Here is a 22,792-nt window from a genome sequence, read left to right as displayed (position 1 = left end):
CAGGAACATAGGCATAATAACAACCCAGTACATAGGCATAATAACAACCCAGTACATAGGCATAATAACAACCAGGAACGTAGTCATAATAACAACCAGGTACATGGGCATAATAACAACCCAGTACATAGGCATAATAACAACCCAGTACATAGGCATAATAACAACCAGGAACATGGGCATAATAACAACCCAGTACATAGGCATAATAACAACCCGGTACATAGTCATAATAACAACCCAGTCCATAGGCATAATAACAACCAGGTACATAGGCATAATAACAACCAGGTACATTGGCATAATAACAACCCAGTACATAGTCATAATAACAACCCAGTACATAGGCATAATAACAACCTGGAACATAGGCATAATAACAACCCAGTACATAGGCATAATAACAACCCAGTACATAGTCATAATAACAACCAGGTACATAGTCATAATAACAACCCAGTCCATAGGCATAATAACAACCAGGTACATAGGCATAATAACAACCAGGTACATTGGCATAATAACAACCCAGTACATAGTCATAATAACAACCCAGTACATAGGCATAATAACAACCTGGAACATAGGCATAATAACAACCCAGTACATAGGCATAATAACAACCCAGTACATAGTCATAATAACAACCCAGTACATAGTCATAATAACAACCCGGTACATAGGCATAATAACAACCTGGAACATAGGCATAATAACAACCCAGTACATATGCATAATAACAACCAGGTACTTAGGTATAATAACAACCAGGTACATAGGCATAATAACAACCCAGTACATAGGCATAATAACAACCCAGTACATAGGCATAATAACAACCAGGTACTTAGGTATAATAACAACCAGGTACATAGGCATAATAACAACCAGGTACTTAGGCATAATAACAACCAGGTACTTAGGCATAATAACAACCAGGTACATAGGCATAATAACAACCAGGAACATAGGCATAATAACAACCAGGTACATAGTCATAATAACAACCCAGTACATAGGCATAATAACAACCAGGAACATAGGCATAATAACAACCAGGTACATAGTCATAATAACAACCCAGTCCATAGGCATAATAACAACCAGGTACATAGGCATAATAACAACCAGGTACATTGGCATAATAACAACCCAGTACATAGTCATAATAACAACCCAGTACATAGGCATAATAACAACCAGGAACATAGGCATAATAACAGCCCAGTACATAGGCATAATAACACGCCCAGTACATAGGCATAATAACAACCAGGTACATAGGCATAATAACAACCAGGTACATAGTCATAATGTCAACCAGGTACATAGGCATAATAACAACCAGGTACATAGTCATAATAACAACCCAGTACATAGTCATAATAACAACCAGTACATAGTCATAATAACAACCCAGTACATAGGCACAATAACAACCCAGTACATAGGCGTAATAACAACCCCAGTACATAGGCGTAATAACAACACAGCACATAGGCATAATAACAACCAGGAACATATACATAATAACAACCCAGTACATAGGCATAATAACAACCCAGTACATAGTCATAATAACAACTCAGTACATAGTCATAATGACAACCAGGTACATAGGCATAATAACAACCAGGTACATAGGCATAATAACAACCCAGCACATAGTCATAATAACAACCCGGTACTTAGGCATAATAACAACCAGGAACATGGCATAATAACAACCCAGTACATATGCATAATAACAACCAGGTACATAGGCTTAATAACAACCAGGTACATAGGCATAATAACAACCCAGTACATAGTCATAATGACAACCAGGTACATAGTCATAATAACAACCAGGTACATAGGCATAATAACAACCAGGAACATGGCATAATAACAACCCAGTACATATGCATAATAACAACCAGGTACATAGGCTTAATAACAACCCAGTACATAGGCATAGTAACAACCAGGTACTTAGGCATAATAACAACCAGGTACATAGGCATAATAACAACCCAGTACATAGTCATAATAACAACCAGGTACTTAGGCATAATAACAACCAGGTACACAGGCATAATAACAACCAGGTATATAGGCATAATAACAACCAGGAACATAGGCATAATAACAACCAGGTACTTAGGCATAATAACAACCAGGTACATATGCATAATAACAACCAGGAACCTAGGCATAATAACAACCCAGTACATATACATAATAACAACCCAGTACATATGCATAATAACAACCAGGTACATAGGCATAATAACACCCCAGTACATAGGCATAATAACAACCCGGTACATAGGCATAATAACAACCAGGTACATAGGCATAATAACAACCAGGTACATAGGCATAATAACAACCAGGAACATAGTCATAATAACAACCAGGTACATGGGCATAATAACAACCCAGTACATAGCCATAATAACAACCCAGTACATAGGCATAATAACAACCAGGTACATAGGCATAATAACAACCAGGTACATAGGCATAATAACAACCAGGTACATAGGCATAATAACAACCCAGTACATAGGCATAATAACAACCAGGTACTTAGCTATAATAACAACCAGGTACATAGGCATAATAACAACCAGGTACTTAGGCATAATAACAACCAGGTACTTAGGCATAATAACAACCAGGTACATAGGCATAATAACAACCAGGAACATAGGCATAATAACAACCAGGTACATAGTCATAATAACAACCCAGTACATAGGCATAATAACAACCAGGAACATAGGCATAATAACAACCAGGTACATAGTCATAATAACAACCCAGTCCATAGGCATAATAACAACCAGGTACATAGGCATAATAACAACCAGGTACATTGGCATAATAACAACCCAGTACATAGTCATAATAACAACCCAGTACATAGGCATAATAACAACCAGGAACATAGGCATAATAACAGCCCAGTACATAGGCATAATAACAGCCCAGTACATAGGCATAATGACAACCAGGTACATAGGCATAATAACAACCCAGTACATAGTCATAATGTCAACCAGGTACATAGGCATAATAACAACCAGGTACATATACATAATAACAACCCAGTACATAGGCATAATAACAACCCAGTACATAGTCATAATAACAACTCAGTACATAGGCATAATAACAACACAGCACATAGGCATAATAACAACCAGGAACATATACATAATAACAACCCAGTACATAGGCATAATAACAACCCAGTACATAGTCATAATAACAACTCAGTACATAGTCATAATGACAACCAGGTACATAGGCATAATAACAACCAGGTACATAGGCATAATAACAACCCAGTACATAGTCATAATAACAACCCGGTACTTAGGCATAATAACAACCAGGAACATGGCATAATAACAACCCAGTACATATGCATAATAACAACCAGGTACATAGGCTTAATAACAACCAGGTACATAGGCATAATAACAACCCAGTACATAGTCATAATGACAACCAGGTACATAGTCATAATAACAACCAGGTACATAGGCATAATAACAACCAGGAACATGGCATAATAACAACCCAGTACATATGCATAATAACAACCAGGTACATAGGCTTAATAACAACCCAGTACATAGGCATAGTAACAACCAGGTACTTAGGCATAATAACAACCAGGTACATAGGCATAATAACAACCCAGTACATAGTCATAATAACAACCAGGTACTTAGGCATAATAACAACCAGGTACACAGGCATAATAACAACCAGGTATATAGGCATAATAACAACCAGGAACATAGGCATAATAACAACCAGGTACTTAGGCATAATAACAACCAGGTACATATGCATAATAACAACCAGGAACCTAGAAATAATAACAACCCAGTACATATACATAATAACAACCCAGTACATATGCATAATAACAACCAGGTACATAGGCATAATAACACCCCAGTACATAGGCATAATAACAACCCAGTACATAGTCATAATAACAACCAGGTACATAGGCATAATAACAACCAGGTACATAGGCATAATAACAACCAGGAACATAGTCATAATAACAACCAGGTACATGGGCATAATAACAACCCAGTACATAGCCATAATAACAACCCAGTACATAGGCATAATAACAACCAGGTACATAGGCATAATAACAACCAGGTACATAGGCATAATAACAACCAGGTACATAGGCATAATAACAACCAGGAACATAGGCATAATAACAACCAGGTACATACGCACAATAACAACCAGGAACATAGTCATAATGACAACCAGGTACATAGGCATAATAACAACCCAGTACATAGTCATAATGTCAACCAGGTACATAGGCATAATAACAACCAGGTACATAGTCATAATGTCAACCAGGTACATAGGCATAATAACAACCAGGTACATAGTCATAATAACAACCCAGTACATAGTCATAATGACAACCAGGTACATATGCATAATAACAACCAGGAACATAGGCATAATAACAACCAGGCACATAGTCATAATAACAACCCAGTACATAGTCATAATAACAACCCAGTACATAGTCATAATAACAACCCAGTACATAGGCATAATAACAACCAGGAACATAGTCATAATAACAACCCAGTACATAGGCGTAATAACAACACAGCACATAGGCATAATAACAACCAGGAACATATACATAATAACAACCCAGTACATAGGCATAATAACAACCCAGTACATAGTCATAATAACAACTCAGTACATAGTCATAATGACAACCAGGTACATAGGCATAATAACAACCAGGTACATAGGCATAATAACAACCCAGTACATAGTCATAATAACAACCCGGTACTTAGGCATAATAACAACCAGGAACATGGCATAATAACAACCCAGTACATATGCATAATAACAACCAGGTACATAGGCTTAATAACAACCAGGTACATAGGCATAATAACAACCCAGTACATAGTCATAATGACAACCAGGTACATAGTCATAATAACAACCAGGTACATAGGCATAATAACAACCAGGAACATGGCATAATAACAACCCAGTACATATGCATAATAACAACCAGGTACATAGGCTTAATAACAACCCAGTACATAGGCATAGTAACAACCAGGTACTTAGGCATAATAACAACCAGGTACATAGGCATAATAACAACCCAGTACATAGTCATAATAACAACCAGGTACTTAGGCATAATAACAACCAGGTACACAGGCATAATAACAACCAGGTATATAGGCATAATAACAACCAGGAACATAGGCATAATAACAACCAGGTACTTAGGCATAATAACAACCAGGTACATATGCATAATAACAACCAGGAACCTAGGCATAATAACAACCCAGTACATATACATAATAACAACCCAGTACATATGCATAATAACAACCAGGTACATAGGCATAATAACACCCCAGTACATAGGCATAATAACAACCAGGTGCATAGGCATAATAACAACCCAGTACATAGGCATAATAACAACCAGGTACATAGGCATAATAACAACCAGGTGCATAGGCATAATAACAACCCAGTACATAGGCATAATAACAACCAGGAACATAGGCACAATAACAACCCAGTACATAGGCATAATAACAACCCAGTACATAGGCATAATAACAACCCAGTACATAGGCATAATAACAACCCGGTACATAGGCATAATAACAACCCAGTACATAGGCATAATAACAACCAGGTACATAGGCATAATAACAACCAGGTACATAGGCATAATAACAACCAGGTGCATAGGCATAATAACAACCAGGAACATAGGCATAATAACAACCCAGTACATAGGCATAATAACAACCAGGTACATAGGCATAATACCAACCCAGTACATAGGCATAATAACAACCAGGCACTGTATATGAGGGAGCGGAGAGCCAAATGAAAATAACAAACAGGAGAGGGGAGATGGGGCTTCTTTGCCTGCTCAGCCTTTGTAATAAGCCAACGCATTCACGCAACTCTGAGAGACTGGTCGCATAGATTTGCTGTGATATCAATTTCCAGGTATAGGGAAGGTAGACGATAGCTCTGACTAGAAAACTCATTGAAAGGTTCCACGCTGCTGCAGTTACTTGAAGAAGCATAGTAATCATAGTAATCTTCTTAAGATTCTGAGCTACAGAATGCAGACAGCACAAGAAAACAATTCTCAAGACCCTGTCCAGAGGTCACATCCACCCCAAAAACGATCTTTTGGTATTTGTTTCATTAGTCCATTGTTGATATAGTCCCAAAATGTTTTGCATGTCAGCAATTATGTTTTCAAGATCTATAACTTTCAAAATACACAAATACAGCCAGTATGATGCATTTTGCATCATAAGATGCAAAAAACTGCATCATATGATGCTAAATGCTTCATACCTGCTGTATTTCTGTATTTTGACATCCTGACCTACAGTTGAAATCGGAAGTTTACATACACTTAGGTTGAAGTCATTAAAACTTGTTTTTCAACCACTCCACAAATGTCTTGTTAACAAACTATAGTTTTGGCAAGTCGGTTAGGACATCTACTTTGTGCATGACACAAGTAATTTTTCCTACAATTGTTTACAGACAGATTATTTCACTTATAATTCACTGTATCACAATTCCAGTGGGTCAGAAGTTTACATACACTAAGTTGACTGTGCCTATAAACAGCTTGGAAAATTTCAGAAAATGATGTCATGGCTTTAGAAGATTCTGATAGGCTAATTGACATCATTTGAGTCAATTGGAGGTGTACCTGTGGATGTATTTCAAGGCCTACCTAAAAACTCGGTGCCTCTTTGCTTGACATCATGGGAAAATCAAAAGAAATCAGCCAAGACGTCAGAAAATAAATTGTAGACCTCCACAAGTCTGGTTCATCCTTGGGAGCAATTTCCAAATGCCTGAAGGTACCAAGTTCATCTGTACAAACAATAGTATGCAAGTATAAACACCATGGGACCACGCATCAGTCATACCACTCAGGAAGGAGACACGTTCTGTATCCTAGAGATTAACGTACTTTGGTGCGAAAAGTGCAAATCAATCCCAGAACAACAGCAAAGGACCTTGTGAAGATGCTGGAGGAAACAGGTACAAAATTATCTATATCCACAGTAAAACAAGTCCTATATCGACATAACCTGAAAGGCCGCTCAGCAAGGCAGAAGCCACTGCTCCAAAACCGCCATAAAAATGCCAGAGTACGGTTTGCAACTGCACATGGGGACAAAGATCTGACTTTTTGGAGAAATGTCCTCTGGTCTGATGAAACAGAAATAGAACTGTTTGGCCATAATGAACATCGTTATGTTTGGAGGAAAAAGGGGAGGCTTGCAAGCCGAAGAACACCATCACATCCGTGAAGCACGGGGGTGGCAGCATCATGCTGTGGGGGTGCTTTGCTGCAGGAGGGACTGGTGCACTTCACGAAATAGATGGCGTCATGAGGAAGGAAAATTATGTGGATATATTGAAGCAACATCTCAAGACATCAGGAAGTTAAAGCTTGGTCGCAAATGGGTCTTCCAAATGGACAATGACCCCAAGCATACTTCCAAAGTTGTGGCAAAATGGCTTAAGGACAACAAAGTCAAGGTATTGGAGTGGCCATCACAAAGCCCTGACCTCAATCCTATAGAAAATGTGTGGGCAGAACTGAAAAAGTGTGTGCGAGCAAGGAGGCCCACAAACCTGACTAAGTTACACCAGCTCTGTCAGGAGGAATGGGCCAAAATTCACCCAACTTATTGTGGGAAGCTTGTGGAAGGCTATCCGAAACGTTTCACCCAAGTTAAACAATTTAAAGGCAATGCTACCAAATACTAATTGAGTGTATGTAAACTTCTGACCGACTGGGAATGTGATGAAAGAAATAAAAGCGGAAAGAAATAATTCTCTCTACTATTATTCTGACATTTCACATTCTTAAATGAAAGTGGTGATCCCAACTGACCTAAGACATGGCATTTTTACTAGGATTAAAAATGTCAGGAATTGTGAAAAACTCAGTTTAAATGTATTTGGCTAAGGTGTATGTAAACTTCCGACTTCAACTGTACATTAACTTTATATCTAGATAGAAGGCTGTGAGGCACAGTGCTCAACTGAATACGTGTCCAAGACTTGGCTGTCAAGCAAACTGTTATAAAATACTCTACAGTGACTGAAGTAAAGTGAAGTAAAAAAAAAATATGCATACTTAATCGTCAATTTAGCTTGAATTTGATATACATTTGAATAAAAGTATCATATAAAAGTTACTTTCATTCCACACATTTTGCGAGTGATTTGCAAACAACATCTTCACAATCCAGGCACTGTACTCTCATCCACATCCTTCCATGAAAGAATATAGTTCACATGAAGATAAGATACAGACAGATCAGTAAGTGCTGGTTGCATTTCCAGTACAGTATGCTGTAGTGTGCAGTTCGCTTCTTAACAAAGGAATTAAACAGCATAGACTTGAAATTGGCTTCAAGGAGAAAGGTGTCGTCACTGTCAAGATAAATGCCTCCCTTATACAAGCTGAGTGATGCAGCTGAGAGCCCCATCACTGACAGATAAAGCGTCCGGTTTGCATCGACTGAACAATTGGCAACTAAATTACCTCCACAAACAACATGGAAAACGTATGATCAAGTATTGCTTACTTTCTATGATCTAAAAGCAAAGCCAGAGACAAATGTGTTCCAGACATGAGACGGGACACTTAGGAAGTATCAGATAACCAAAATGAAATCATCAGTCAGCATAAAAGCTTGGTTATTTGTCAGATTTAGGGGCAGTGTTTTGGAAACAAAGATCAAAAATCGGATCAAAAATCGGATCAAAAATCTCTCCAGTACTGACACACCTACCCCCTCTTTCACGCACACGGATGCGAGCGCACACACGCGAGCACACACACACACACACACAGAGACAGACGCACACAGAGACAGAGACAGACACACACACACACACACACACAGAGATAGAGACAGACACACACACACACACACAGAGATAGAGACAGACGTGCACACGTGCACAGTAAATGGAGGCCAGGAAACAATCAGATATTCAAAGGATGTTCAAAACAGAACAATGACAGTCATTATTGCAGCTTGAATACACACTCTCAATACGTAGTATATTACAGTCCTGGAAAGTTGTTCTATCTAATCAAATAAATTAAAATTGTATCTGTAAATAAATGTTACAATACATTGCTTGACTAATCCTATAACTCTTGACAGTTTTTAGTTAGCTCTGTCTGGAGAGGCCTTTGGTACATAACCAAGTTTATAAAAGTGGTTGTTTGGATCCTAGATGCTGATTGGACAAGCAGCCTTCCAAGCTGTGCTGTATTGGCCGTCACTGGCACACTATGCCTGTTAACAGTTCCATCTGAAAATTACCACTGTGCCACATACCAATATCATGTTCACGTTGCTGTCCAAATCATCTCTTGTATTTATCTCAACTCGCACATTATTTCCCCTTGCTTCCAGCCTAGCATTTAGTTTGGTACAGCGGGGGTTAATATAAGCCTTGCTGTCTCCCTCTCCGACCTCGGAAACAATGTTTCACTTTTTAATTTTCGATCCGCTATCGCGTTGGGCCGAACAAAGCCATATACCTGTGACTGTATTAATGATACAGCACTGCCTCGCGTACCTTATTGCTTAAATAACTGTTGTGTAATGAATTGGTTATATAATGAATTTGAATCAGTGGAGGCTCCTCAGAAGAGGAAGGGGAAGACTATCCTCCTCAGTGAATTTCAGAAAAATAGTGAAACAATAAAAAGTATCCTTTTTAGTTAAAACTATACTAAATATATTCACGTCACCAAATAATTGATTACAACACACTGTTTTGCAATTAAGGTCTACAGTAGCCTCAACAGCGATCTATGGGGTAGCACCATGGTGTAGCCGGAGGACAGCTAGTTTCCATCCTCCTCTGGGTACATTGACTTCAATACAAAACCTAGGAGGCTCGTGGTTCTCACCCCCTTCCATAGACTTACACAGTAATTATGACAACTTCTGGAGGACGTCCTCCAACCTATCAGAGCTCTTGCAGTATGAACTGACAGAAAATGAATCTAGTACTGAAAGCATAAACTACAGCTAGCTAGCACTGCAGTGCATAAAATGTGGTGAGTAGTTGACTCAAAGAGTGAGATAGACTATAGTTGAACAGTTTTTAACAAATTAATTTATTCAAAAATGAAGAAGCAAGAGAGAGAGTGAGAGAGAGAGATAGCTATATTTAGTTGTATTTTTTTTTTCACTTTCACTTACCTACTCAAACACCCGGGTTAAACAGAGAGGGATGCTATGTTAGATAGCTGGCTATGGCTATCTAACACTGGAACTCATCCAAGTCAAGCTAAGCTTTTGAAATTATTAATTTATTGCCACTGGGGCCCGCCGGTGTAACTGCTAAACTGCTCGCTGTACACTGCACTGCATGATTGTAGCGGGTTTATTCATGTGTTAGTTCTAGTAGCTAGCTATGTTGACTATGACGCATTAGCTAATATGGTGACAACGATGTAGGCTGTGTGTAGCGGTTAGCGGTTATGGTATGAAGGTTTGGCTTGGAAAGTTTTTTTTGCCTGGTCACAGACAGCTGTTGTATTGTGCACTGAAGTCCACAAGAAAGAGAGGAGGAGAGCGTGTAGATGTGAGAAGGAATTATACAACGAGAAAATGATCATGCTGTTTGTATGTGGCTGCTATGAAAGTGAACTGTGTTTGCGGTGATCAGGAGTGTATTCATTCCGGCAATTCTGTTGAAAAACTTTTGTTAAACTGAAGTAAATGGAACAAAACAGGCATAAATATACCTGAATTTGTCCAATAGAAACTCTTGTTTTCAATTGTTGGACTAATGATTACACCTTAGATCAGCTAGTGTGCAAGGCAGTATTGAATGTGTCACTGACTGTCACCTTGATTACTCAATTTATTCTCTCAACCTGTGCACCTACGTTGTAAACTTTCATTTGTAGGCTAGGTTGTAGCAACCTCATGATGGGTATAGGGATAGTATCATGTAGTAGCCTAAATCTATTGATGTTACATTGAGCTGGGTGAATGAAATATGAATGACAGTCATCCAATATGCTGTAATAGAAATAAGGCCATGCTCATTAAAAAAAAGACCTCCCTCATCTTAAATGGCACCAACCACCGCTGATTTGAATCCATGAATCAATTATCTATCTGACCAACAAAATCTTGACAAGTCATCAATCTTGGCACATCTTGTCATCAAGAGGATGATTGTGATTTGCCATTTTGCTGAGAGAAAGATGACCATGACAGGGAGGGACATAGGTCTGGTATGACCATCATTAACTCAAAGTGCAGTTTTGATTACTTTCATAATATGTTTATTTATTTGAGCCCTCTTACAGATATCATGACTACTGTTACCCAGTTTCACTGTTTCAAACTCACTGAATTGTATGATGGCAGAGCTCTCTTGAGGTAAAACTGACTTCTATCATATGTCGAGTATTTGAATGATAATACTTTTGATTGTGGATCATATACATGTCACAAATAAACTATTCAACTTGAGCAAAGGATATCTTCCCAAAGAATATGACATCAGATTCCTGTATCCATTGTTTCCAGTCACGTGGACATAATTGGAACGCTTATTTGACTTTTTGTGGGAGCAATTATGTTTACATGCAGGAATATAGGCTACTCTGGGGACAGACAATTTTCTCTCAATAGAAACCAAGCTTTCGAGACAAAGGTGGTCGTCAAGGTTAAACTATAGGCACCGCAAGTGCCCTATATTAATGCTGCTCTCTAGATTCTTCAATAAAACGCACATGAAACATAAATGAGGAAAAAATGTACGTCCCGGAAGTCAATTATTCCCAACGTCACACTGACTGAATTGCTTCTTGTTTATTTAAATAGCGCTGCATTTTCTAAAGCAGCAGTTGAAGTGATCATATCATTATCGGAGCGCGCGAGTTACTACAGTCTGTTACGGGACAAAATAAACAGACACTGTCGCGTTGATATAAAATACAGGCCTACGGCCAACTGACCGTTATTTTTACAGTCACGACACCATAGTGGTCATCGTCTAATTGTCTCCCAGTATCCCATTATTTGGCTACGTCATATTTCCTGTGTAGAAATGTCCTTGGCATGAACTAGGCTACATGATAAACCACATTGTACAGAGTTGACATGTAAGCTAGTCAACATCACCCTCATACACACATAGAATGCATTTATGTTTCAAAAGAACAAAACATCTTACCTGCAAATGCCCCTGGAACATATTGAGTTTAAAGTCAATTCCTGATTCTGCGACGATGGAATTTTAAGCTACTTTAAGTCTTGCAATACAGATACAGTAAGCTACACTGGGAGTGTTCATATGTACAAAGAGTTCTGGAACAAGAGGCAGAATGTTTCAATTCGCTCAGAAGTGCCGGCTCCAGTTGAGTCTTTGAATGCTACGCCAAGGAAAGGAGCTGTCCTCTCTTCAGGTGCTGAAATGCAAGTGTTCTTGTCATGTATTTTTTTGCCGGTGTTTTAAAGGTAGCCAGGCGACGGCAGGCGAGAGATAAGTGCGCTGCCAGACCTCACTTCAATGCGAGGCGCCCAGAAATCTTCACGGCGCTGCCAAACGCTTCAGGGTCCTCGGCTTCGGATTGACAACAATACAGTTAGTCAAGTAAAATCTCCCGTGTTATGTCTTCATTGTGCACACTACCGCTCTCCGCCTCTCGACCGTCGCTTAATAATTGTTTTGACGCTTCTCGGGTTCATCCTCTTCTTATAGTGCACTCCTCTCTCCTGCTCACCAGCCTTCCTCCTCTGGGCGCCGCTGGAGCCGCCTCCTGGATTCACGTGCTCTGAAGTAGGAACAAGTTGAAATTGGGGTCAATTTTGACATTTGGAGCTTGTTTCAGGCCGTGTGCTGCAGATATTACTAGACCTTCTGTAGTTATAGGCTACAGTATGTTTTGCCACCTACTTATCTATGTTTTCAGGTCTATATGAAGACTTATAATAACTATTTACCAACTTACTGTAGCTGGAAACCAACGAATGCACTGCAATTGGCCTAAACAAACTGTTTGCGAGTGCCCTGAGTCTGTAAAAATAGAAAATGAACGGTTGCAAAAATCTGTAATTCTTTGACCTGTTACACTATAACGCCAACTCCTTGTCACTTCATGCCAAACCCATGGCTAATAATAATATATATATATATTATTTAATAATAATAATTATCTAATAATAATATATATATATATTATTTTTTTGGGCCGACATTATTCTGCTCTGCTGTTTCCGCTACACTGTACATTGTCCAATTAGTTATAGCATGAAGGATTACATAACAAGATGAATGCAAATCGTATGATTCCCTTCAAGGTAATCTTGATGATGTAAACTAAAGAGTGGAATAAGGCATGCCAGCGCATGGCGATGTTTATCTCTTGTCCAATTAAGAAGTAAGGCAGGATGTTTATATAACGAGATGTAGTGATAATGGGGAATCAGTAGCCTAACTACAGTGCAGCACATGGAGTAACAATAATATAATCAACATGAAACAAAAACAAAAACAACATATTTTTGCAAGAAATGGTACTGAATTATTTGACAAATTATAATTTTGTAAAGTAGCAGTGAATGATACCAAAATATATCTAACTAAACATAACGTAGAATATGTCTGGAATGAATGGGATGCGTGGGATAACTAGCAGCAGTAGTTCCGGTGTTTAGGTTTTTAGTCACTGGTTATTTGTACCAATCATGATTTCGCAGGTGTTAGCGTTTTATCGAATTTCGAAAGGGGAGGGGACATTCGGCCCATATACTTGCCCATAACTTGCAAAGTTCTCGTTCTGGTTCTGCTCCTCGTTCTAGCATCTTTTCGTCGCTTCTCTTAACACTTATGGACCCAAAACTGAATCTAGCAGCTGACCAATTACGCAAGACAAACAAATCCTTGATGACTGAGGCTGTCCGGCTGGGCAGGTATATAGTGACACACCTTTAGTGTTGGATACACAATATCTGACACCAATACTTCCCTTTTCCTACTCAAACCAAATACCGTTTATTTCGATTGGACAGTGTATCAGCACCATCTGATGATGCCCAATAAATGGAATAACTTGGAGCTAGGTGTAAGTATGCAAGTATTGTTCCTTACTGTTTATTGATTTAAAACAGATCTCATTAGATGCCAGCCCTCCAAATCATGAACATGGAATATTGTATGTACTGTGTAACAATAACCCCAGAAAATAACAGCGCCATTCTGGAGCATTTTTATAATAATAATAATAATACATTTAATTAATAACACGTTTTTCATTGGGAAACACACATCTGATATGCTTTAGGCTCTACAAAATTACCCAGAACTCAGCCGACATGGACCAGAACCCAGCCGTCATTGGACCAGAACCCATCCGCCATGGACCAGAACCCAGCCACCAGCCACTATGGACCAGAACCCAGCCGCTATGTGCCAGAACCCAGCCACCATGGACCAGAACCCAGCCGCCATGGACCAGAACCCAGCCTCCATGGACCAGGACCTAGCCACTATGGACCAGAACCAAGCCGTCATGGACGAGAACCCAGCCACTAGGACCAGAACCCTGCCTCCATGGACCAGAACCCAGCCACCATGGACCAGAACCCAGCCGCCATGGACCAGAACCCAGCCGCCATGGACCAGAACCCAGCCGTCATATGCCAGAACCCAGCCACTATGTGCCAAAACCCAGCCGCCATGAACCAGAACCTATCCGACATGGACCAGAACCCAGTCGCCATGGACAGAACTCAGCCGCCATGGACCAGAACCCTGCCGCCATGGACCAGAACCCTGCCGCCATGGACCAGAACCCAGCCTCCATGGACCAGAACCCTGCCGCCATGGACCAGAACCCAGCCTCCATGGACCAGAACCCAGCCGCCGTGGACCAGAGCCCAGCCGCTGTGGACCAGAGCCCAGCTGCCATGGACCAAAACCCAGCCACCATCAACCAGAACCCAGCCATCATGGACCAGAACCCTGCCGCCATGGACCAGAACCCAGCCACCATGGATCATAAAGAGAGAATCAAAATGATTACACCTGCTCTGTATTGCTTGCTTGGAATTAATTCAATAAATTCACTCTAATGTATTTCAATGGATTCTTTCGTATTCCCTCCTGTGTTTTTTTATCAATCAATATTGATAGCGCATTACTGTTTGTGTGATCCTAGGGTAGCGAACATGTACATGCTGCTCTATGATTCTATTTAAAGGACACATTGGGCCATGGTCCCGCATCCCCCCATGTTTCTCTTCTGACAGGCAGTGTGGCTAACTAATAATTAAGGGCAGATAAGTGGAATTGTTGTTGTGTACTGTGGGCCAAACAGTCAGTGCCGTGTGATTTGAAAAACAAATTAATAGAATCAATTTGGAAATATATTTCTGTGGAACGACCATCGGAGCTGAAAATATGAGCTGCTAGAAGCTATACTTGCATAAGGCTGAAAATGAACGTGCAAACCTCTTGTACATAAGTGATGCAAATGTGGATTTGGTTGATTGGTCAGTTTGCATGTGTACTGTATTCCAAGGTCTTACTGATAAACATATCTTGCATCTGAGATTCATTTACTTCAGTTTGATTCATTTAAAAGCTACCTCACTTTTGAAATAGCTATGTGTTACTCAAATGTATCGCGTAACTTTCCCATATTTTTTTTTTTTGTATCTATGTGTGATTTAGAGGAAAAGTTCTAGTTTGTCAATTAATCAAACTGAAGTAAATGAATCAGTTATCACATAGAAACCACCCCTAGATGATTCATCTCATTACAAGGTAGAAGCACAGCTGTGTCAAGGTGATTTTAACGTTAGGTAAGCAGCAGCAAGATGTTGGTGCATGAAAGGACTCATGTCTCTGTCCATGACCATGTTGACTTAATACATCACTCACCCGAAGCGCTCTGAGACGAACAATACACCTATCAAAGACCACATCAGACTCTGCATTCATTAAACATCATCGTTTTTTTTATGCTGGACTCAGGAAGTGCTCGCTTATTTGTTGTGATGTACTGTAGGTCACGGAATCCATTGCTGTTTCAATACACACCATGTGGCAGTTATCACACCGGTGACATCATAGCGTCCCATCATTAATTTACAGGGCATTCGGAAAGTATTCAGACCCCTTCCCTTTTTCCACATTTTGTTACGTTACAGCCTTTTTTCTAAAAGTGATTAAATGAATACAAATCACACAATACCCCATAATGACAAAGCAAAAATAGGTTTTTAGACATTTTTGCAAATTCATTAAAAATAAAAAAACAGAAATTCCTTATTTACATTAAGTATTCAGACGCTTTGCTATGAGACTCGAAATTGAGGTCAGGTGCATCCTGTTTCTATTAATCATCCTTGAGATGTTTCTACAACTTGATTGAAGTCCACCTGTGGTAAATTCAATTGATTGGACATGATTTGGAAAGGTACACACCTGTCTATATAAGGTCCCACAGTTGATAGTGCATGTCAGAGCAAAAACCAAGCCATGAGGTCGAAGGAATTGTCCGTAGAGCGCCGAGACAGGATTGTGTCGAGGCACAGATCTGGGGAAGGGTACCAAAAAATGTCTGCAGCATTGATGGTCCCCAAGAACACATTGGCCTCCATCATTCTTAAATGGAAGAAGTTTGGAACCAACAAGACTCTTCCTAGAGCTGGCCGCCCGGCCAAACTGAGCAATCGGGGGAGAAGGGCTTTGGTCAGGGAGGTGACCAAGAACCCGATGGTCACTCTGACAGAGCTCCAGAGTTCCTCTGTGGAGATGGGAGAACCTTCCAGAAGGCCAACCATCTCTGCAGCACTCCACCAATCAGGCCTTTATGGTAGAGTGGCCAGACGGAAGCCACTCCTCAGTAAAAGGCACATGACAGCCCGCCATACCCAAGAAGACTAGAGGCTGTAAACACTGCCAAAGGTGTTTCAACAAAGTACTGAGTAAAGGGTCTGAATACTTATGTAAATGTGATATTTCAGTTTTTTATTGTTAATACATTTGCTAACATTTCTAAAAACCTGTTTTTGTTTTGTCATTATGGGGTATTGTGTGTAGATTGATGAGGAAAAATAATTTAATCAATTTAATCCATATGGCTGTAACTTAAACAAAATGTGGAAAAAGTCAAGGGGTCTGAATACTTTCCGAATGCACTATATTAACTGTCATTTAACATAATTGGATCACGGGTGGCCATTTACAAAAATAGCTACCAAGGACTAGGATTTAACATCTGATAATGTATGAGAAATCTTATAATCATGGCCAAATACATCAACCTTTCACACTGCAGTGTCATTAATGAAGTTAAGACTTAGCTACTCAATTCAAAGGTTATTAATATGAAGCAAGAATAGAATGGCTGGCAGATGTGGGGAATCCATCATTTATATAAATACACCTAGTTTCAATGTGATGAATACGGCCAATTAAAAATGCAAAACTCTTATTATATCCTCAAGTTCTATTAGCTGGAAAGCTGTGGTGTGGCCTAACTGTTTTTTTCTTAACTAAGTTTAACTAAGTTTGTTCATTATCGGACGTACAAGTGCAAAGCCTAGGGTACAGTCCATATTGCCCTTTACTGAGCACATGGGACTAAACACATGTGAATTCAGTAGGAGTCAATTATTGCTAGTTCATGCATAACTACACCCATGCTACTTTTCAAATTCAAAACAGCTGCTATGCATCACCCATGTGGGTGCTACGTTGATGGATACAATTTTTTTTTTGTGGATGTATTTCCAAAGGCCTAGCTAGCTGGATTAATATTATCCATTCAGAATGGCACTGCATGTTCCTGTAGGGCCAGACATCTCCTCTGACAAAAGAAACAGTCCCTGCTATTTTGTACATTATGGTCGTCGGCACACAACATCCACTCGACAGTGTTGCAGATGCCCACTTGTTGAACGAACACAAGCAATAGGTTCAGAGGATTTCAACCCATCAACATACTCCTATATTCTGCTTGTACGATGGATAGGAAGTAGCTCTCACCTTGCCCACCTTCCCCACCCCCCTCGGTTGCTTTTATGCTTTCACGCCGGAGAGCGGTTCGACCTCTTTCTAGAGAGTGGACGAGAAAACGAGGGTTTTGACAAACACACCAATCAGAAGACAGATGGGAGTAAAGATTGTTTATCTTTCCTCGTAGTCATCAAGCACAAATGAGGAGATATATATATAAATAAATACAAAACAGACCAAGGATTTCATCATAAGGGTGCAAACAAATGAAACATACTGCAATTTGGATTTGATTGATATGGATGTTTCTTTTAATAGAAAACACACAAAAAGGAAGAACATTTGCAGTAATGTCACTTTTCAATTTTAAAGATTTATTCCTTTAAGATTGATCTGTTTACTGTATGGGTGAGCAACAACCGTAGAAATTGAATGGCAATGCTACTCCATCAAAGTATTTAGGATAAGTGCTATTTCCTTTATTTGGGCGGCTAAAACCAGACTTATTTGGAGGACAACCATTAGTCAGTCAGTCGTAAGCCCACCGACATTGAACCTGATGTGACCCTGGGTAATAGTGACAATGAGGTCATAGAGCAAACAAATCACGGCAAATTATCTCAAATGAAGCGGGGCGATATACTGCGCCCTGCTGAACACGAGAAATTCCCATGAGCCTCAGCGCACCATCTGGCCTTTCCTGGCGGACAAAACTGGGCAAAACGGGTTGTAATGACATCATTTTAACTGCTGGGATGCTTTATCCCTGGTATTTGACCAGAGTGTTACTGCTGGGGTGCTATCTCCCTGGTATTTGACCAGAGTGTTACTGCTGGGATGCTATCTCCCTGGTATTTGACCAGAGTGTTACTGCTGGGATGCTATCTCCCTGGTATTTGACCAGAGTGTTACTGCTGGGATGCTATCTCCCTGGTATTTGACCAGAGTGTTACTGCTGGGGTGCTATCTCCCTGGTATTTGACCAGAGTGTTACTGCTGGGATGCTATCTCCCTGGTATTTGACCAGAGTGTTACTGCTGGGGTGCTATCTCCCTGGTATTTGACCAGAGTGTTACTGCTGGGATGCTTTATCACTGGTATTTGACCAGAGTGTTACTGCTCTATATGGTCGTTATAACAACTTTACTCATGTGTAGGCTATATTATCACGGGAGATTGTTAAAGAATGTGTAGCTCTATTCTATGTATCATTGTTTTGATTGTACAGACACATCTGAAACCGCCCTGACAGTTTGATCACCCTGATATTGTTGGCTACATGCCCTTCCTATCCCTTATGCATTTGAGGTGCGGTGGATTAAACAGTACCAAACTCACATCTCTCCATCTGTCTGTCACCACAGTCAAGTAAGGTCAGCCAGGGCAGTGCTATTACAAATCAAATCAAAAGCATAGAGATTGCGGAAAGTGTGACGAGTACTGAGGAAACAAAGAGGCAGGACGCAGACGCAGACGCAGGAATCAACAATGTAAAGGTTTACTGAGCACGAGAACATCAAAGAGCGAGTACACAACAAGACACTAACAATCACACACAACACAACACTGAACAGTCCAGGGCTATATAGGGGTGGTGATGAGATGATGAGGTGCAGGTGCGCTGGAGGGGATTAGGGTGCGTTGGGTTTCCATTCCGGTGTTGCCGAGGCGGTGCGCTCAGACAGGTGGCTCAGTAGACCGGCGAATCAGAGCGCCGGAGGGGAGCAACGGGAGGAGACGTGACAGAAAGTGAAAGTCTATGGGAATGCAAAGTGTGTGTAGAAATGAAAAGAGAAACCTTATTGACCTAATGGAATAAGACTTAGTAAGAAAATACTGTATATATGATTTAATATAAAGCAGGGTAAACTAATACAGGAGTGCATTGGTAAGATATAGGAACAGGCAAACACAGAGTCAACCAATAAGTATTCTATATTTTTAATAAATACAAATCAAATCAAATCAAATCAAAATGTATTTGCCACATGCGCCGAATACAGCAGGTGTAGACATTACAGTGAAATACTTATATATATATATAGCCCTTAACCAACAATGCCGTTTTTTAAAAGAAAAATGTAAAATATAAAAGTGTTAATGAAAGAAAAATAGAAATAAAAGCAAATACCCAAAGAGCAGCAGTAAAATAAAATAACAGTAGGGAGGCTATATACAGGGGGGTACCGGTACAGAGTCAATGTGCGGGGGCACCGGCTAGTCGAGGTAATTGAGGTCATATGTACATGTGGGTAGAGTTAAAGTGACTATGCATAGATAATAAACAGAGTAGCAGCAGCGGAAAAGAGGGGGTGGGGTGGGACAATGCAAATAGTCCAGGTAGCCATGATTAGCTGTTTAGGAGTCTTATGGCTTGGGGGTAGAAGCTGTTGAGAAGCCTTTTTGACCTAGACTTGGCGCTCCGGTACCGCTTGCCGTGCGGTAGCAGAGAGAACAGTCTATGACTAGGGTGGCTGGAGTCTTTGACAATTTTTAGGGCCTTCCACTGACACCGCCTGGTATAGAGGTCGTGGATAGCAGGAAGCTTGGCCCCAGTCATGTACTGGGCCGTACGCACTACCCTCTGTAGTGCCTTGCGGTCGGAGGCTGAGCAGTTGCCACACCAGGCGGTGTTGCAACCAGTCAGGATGCTCTCGATGGTGCAGCTGTAGAACTTTTTGAGGATCTGAGGACCCATGCCACATCTTTTCAGTCTCCTGAGGGGCTTTGTCGTGCCCTCTTCACGACTGTCTTGGTGTGTTTGGACCATGATAGTTAGTTGGTGATGTGGACACCAAGGAACTTGAAGCTCTCAACCTGTTCCACTACAGCCCCGTCGATGAGAATGGGGGTGTGCTCAGTCCTCTTTTTTTCCCTGTAATCCACAATCATCTCCTTTGTCTTGATCATGTTGAGGGAGATGTTGTTATCCTGGCACCACACGGCCAGGTCTGTGACCTCCTCCCTATAGGCTGTCTCCTCGTTGTCGGTTATCAGGCCTACCACTGTTGTGTCGTCGGCAAACTTAATTTTACCTTTATTTAACTAGGCAAGTCAGTTAAGAACAAATTCTTATTTACAATGACAGCCTACACCGGCCAAACCCGGACGACGCTGTGCCAATTGTGCGCCGCCATATGGGACTCCCAACCACGGCCAGTTGTGATACAGCCTGGAATCGAACCAGGGGGTCTGTAGTGACGCCTCAAGCACTGGATATGCAGTGCCTTAGACCACTGCGCCACTCGGGAGCCCAATAATGATGGTGTTGGATTCGTGCCTGGCCATGCAGTCATGGGTGAACAGGGAGTACAGGAGGGGACTGAGCACGCACCACAGTGACAACTTGCATTAAAGGCATAATTTAGTCATGCCACCACATCAGGGACCTTGCCCAAACAACTATAGTTTGCCTGCCAGTGTCACATGCAGAAAGTCACAGAATGAAAGCTAGCCACACCATCGTCTTCTCACGATCCCCTTTAAGCCATCTAACATTGGACTGTTGCACTGTCTAAATATTTAATGCCCCGATGACATGTCCACAAAGGAAGCTACACTCTTTAAATATTAAGTCTATTCAGTTGTTCTCCCAGCTTCATTACTGGGGTCTGTACACTGCAAGGTATTTATAATTCATGGGTCTCAAAAATTCCTTCAGATGAAGAGAGACACGCAGAAATCATCCCATTCATATCTTATGCAAATGTAACATTTTTGTAATAGGAATAGATTAACCAAACCAAGAATAATCATATGGATTTGTGATGTGTTTTTCTCTGTAAACATAGCTCAGTTGAGGGAGCTTTTCGAGACTATAGAAATGATGAAACATATATGGTGCTACTGTATTTGGGCGAACGGTACAGATGATAGCCTATGTACGATTCTCTCATACTTTCAGCTATATAGGCCTAGGCTTTTTAGATCATTGCAAATTGCCAAGAATGAGTGCTGACCAGTTTAGTATTAGACAAAATAATGATCCGTGAACGAGAATGATTGCTGATCAGTTTAGTATTAGACATAATATTGATCCGTGAACAAGAATAATTGCTGATCAGTTTAGTATTAGACATAATATTGATCCCCGAAGAAGAATGATTGCTGACCAGTTTAGTATTAGACATGATATTGATCCCCAAACAACAATAATTGCTGATCAGTTTAGTATTAGACAAAATAATGATCTGTAAACAAGAATGATTGCTGACCAGTTTAGTATTAGACATAATATTGATCCCCGAAGAAGAATGATTGCTGACCAGTTTAGTATTAGACATAATATTGATCCGTGAACAAGAATGATTGCTGATCAGTTTAGTATTAGACAAAATAATGATCCGTAAACAAGAATGATTGCTGATCAGTTTAGTATTAGACATAATATTGATCCCCGAAGAAGAATGATTGCTGATCAGTTTAGTTTTAGACATGATATTGATCCCGGACTAAGACAAGGGGTACATGTCCTTGTTCTGAAGAAACAGTATGTAGAGTAACAAAGAAAATATCAGATGGGAGGAAGTTCATGTAGCCGGTGTGAAATGGTAGCTAGTAGTGGCAGTTAGCTAGTTAGCGGTGCGCGCTGGTAGCGTTCCAATCATTTCTATAGTCTCAAAAAGCTCCCGCCACTGAGCTATGTTCACAGAGAAAAACACATCACAGATGCATGTGGTTA

The 22,792-nt window shown here is 40.4% G+C and overlaps 1 protein-coding gene across 2 annotated transcripts in view; it reads right to left on the bottom strand.

Annotated features, from left to right (window-relative positions):
- LOC121576518 (PEX5-related protein-like) overlaps nt 1-12,848 on the bottom strand; it is a 151,954-nt gene extending 139,106 nt beyond the window's left edge. For both annotated transcript variants that reach the window (XM_041889717.2, XM_045223475.1), the window contains exon 1: nt 12,319-12,848. In XM_041889717.2, coding sequence (XP_041745651.1) covers nt 12,319-12,339 — 21 coding nt within the window. In that variant the 5' untranslated portion in view covers nt 12,340-12,848. The remainder of the gene's footprint in view (nt 1-12,318) is intronic.
- Between the last annotated feature and the right edge of the window lie 9,944 nt (nt 12,849-22,792).

The sequence above is a fragment of the Coregonus clupeaformis genome, chromosome 11 (assembly GCF_020615455.1).
Source record: "Coregonus clupeaformis isolate EN_2021a chromosome 11, ASM2061545v1, whole genome shotgun sequence".
NCBI classification, from domain to species: Eukaryota; Metazoa; Chordata; class Actinopteri; order Salmoniformes; family Salmonidae; genus Coregonus; species Coregonus clupeaformis.
This window is presented reverse-complemented; position numbering and strand designations above follow the sequence as displayed.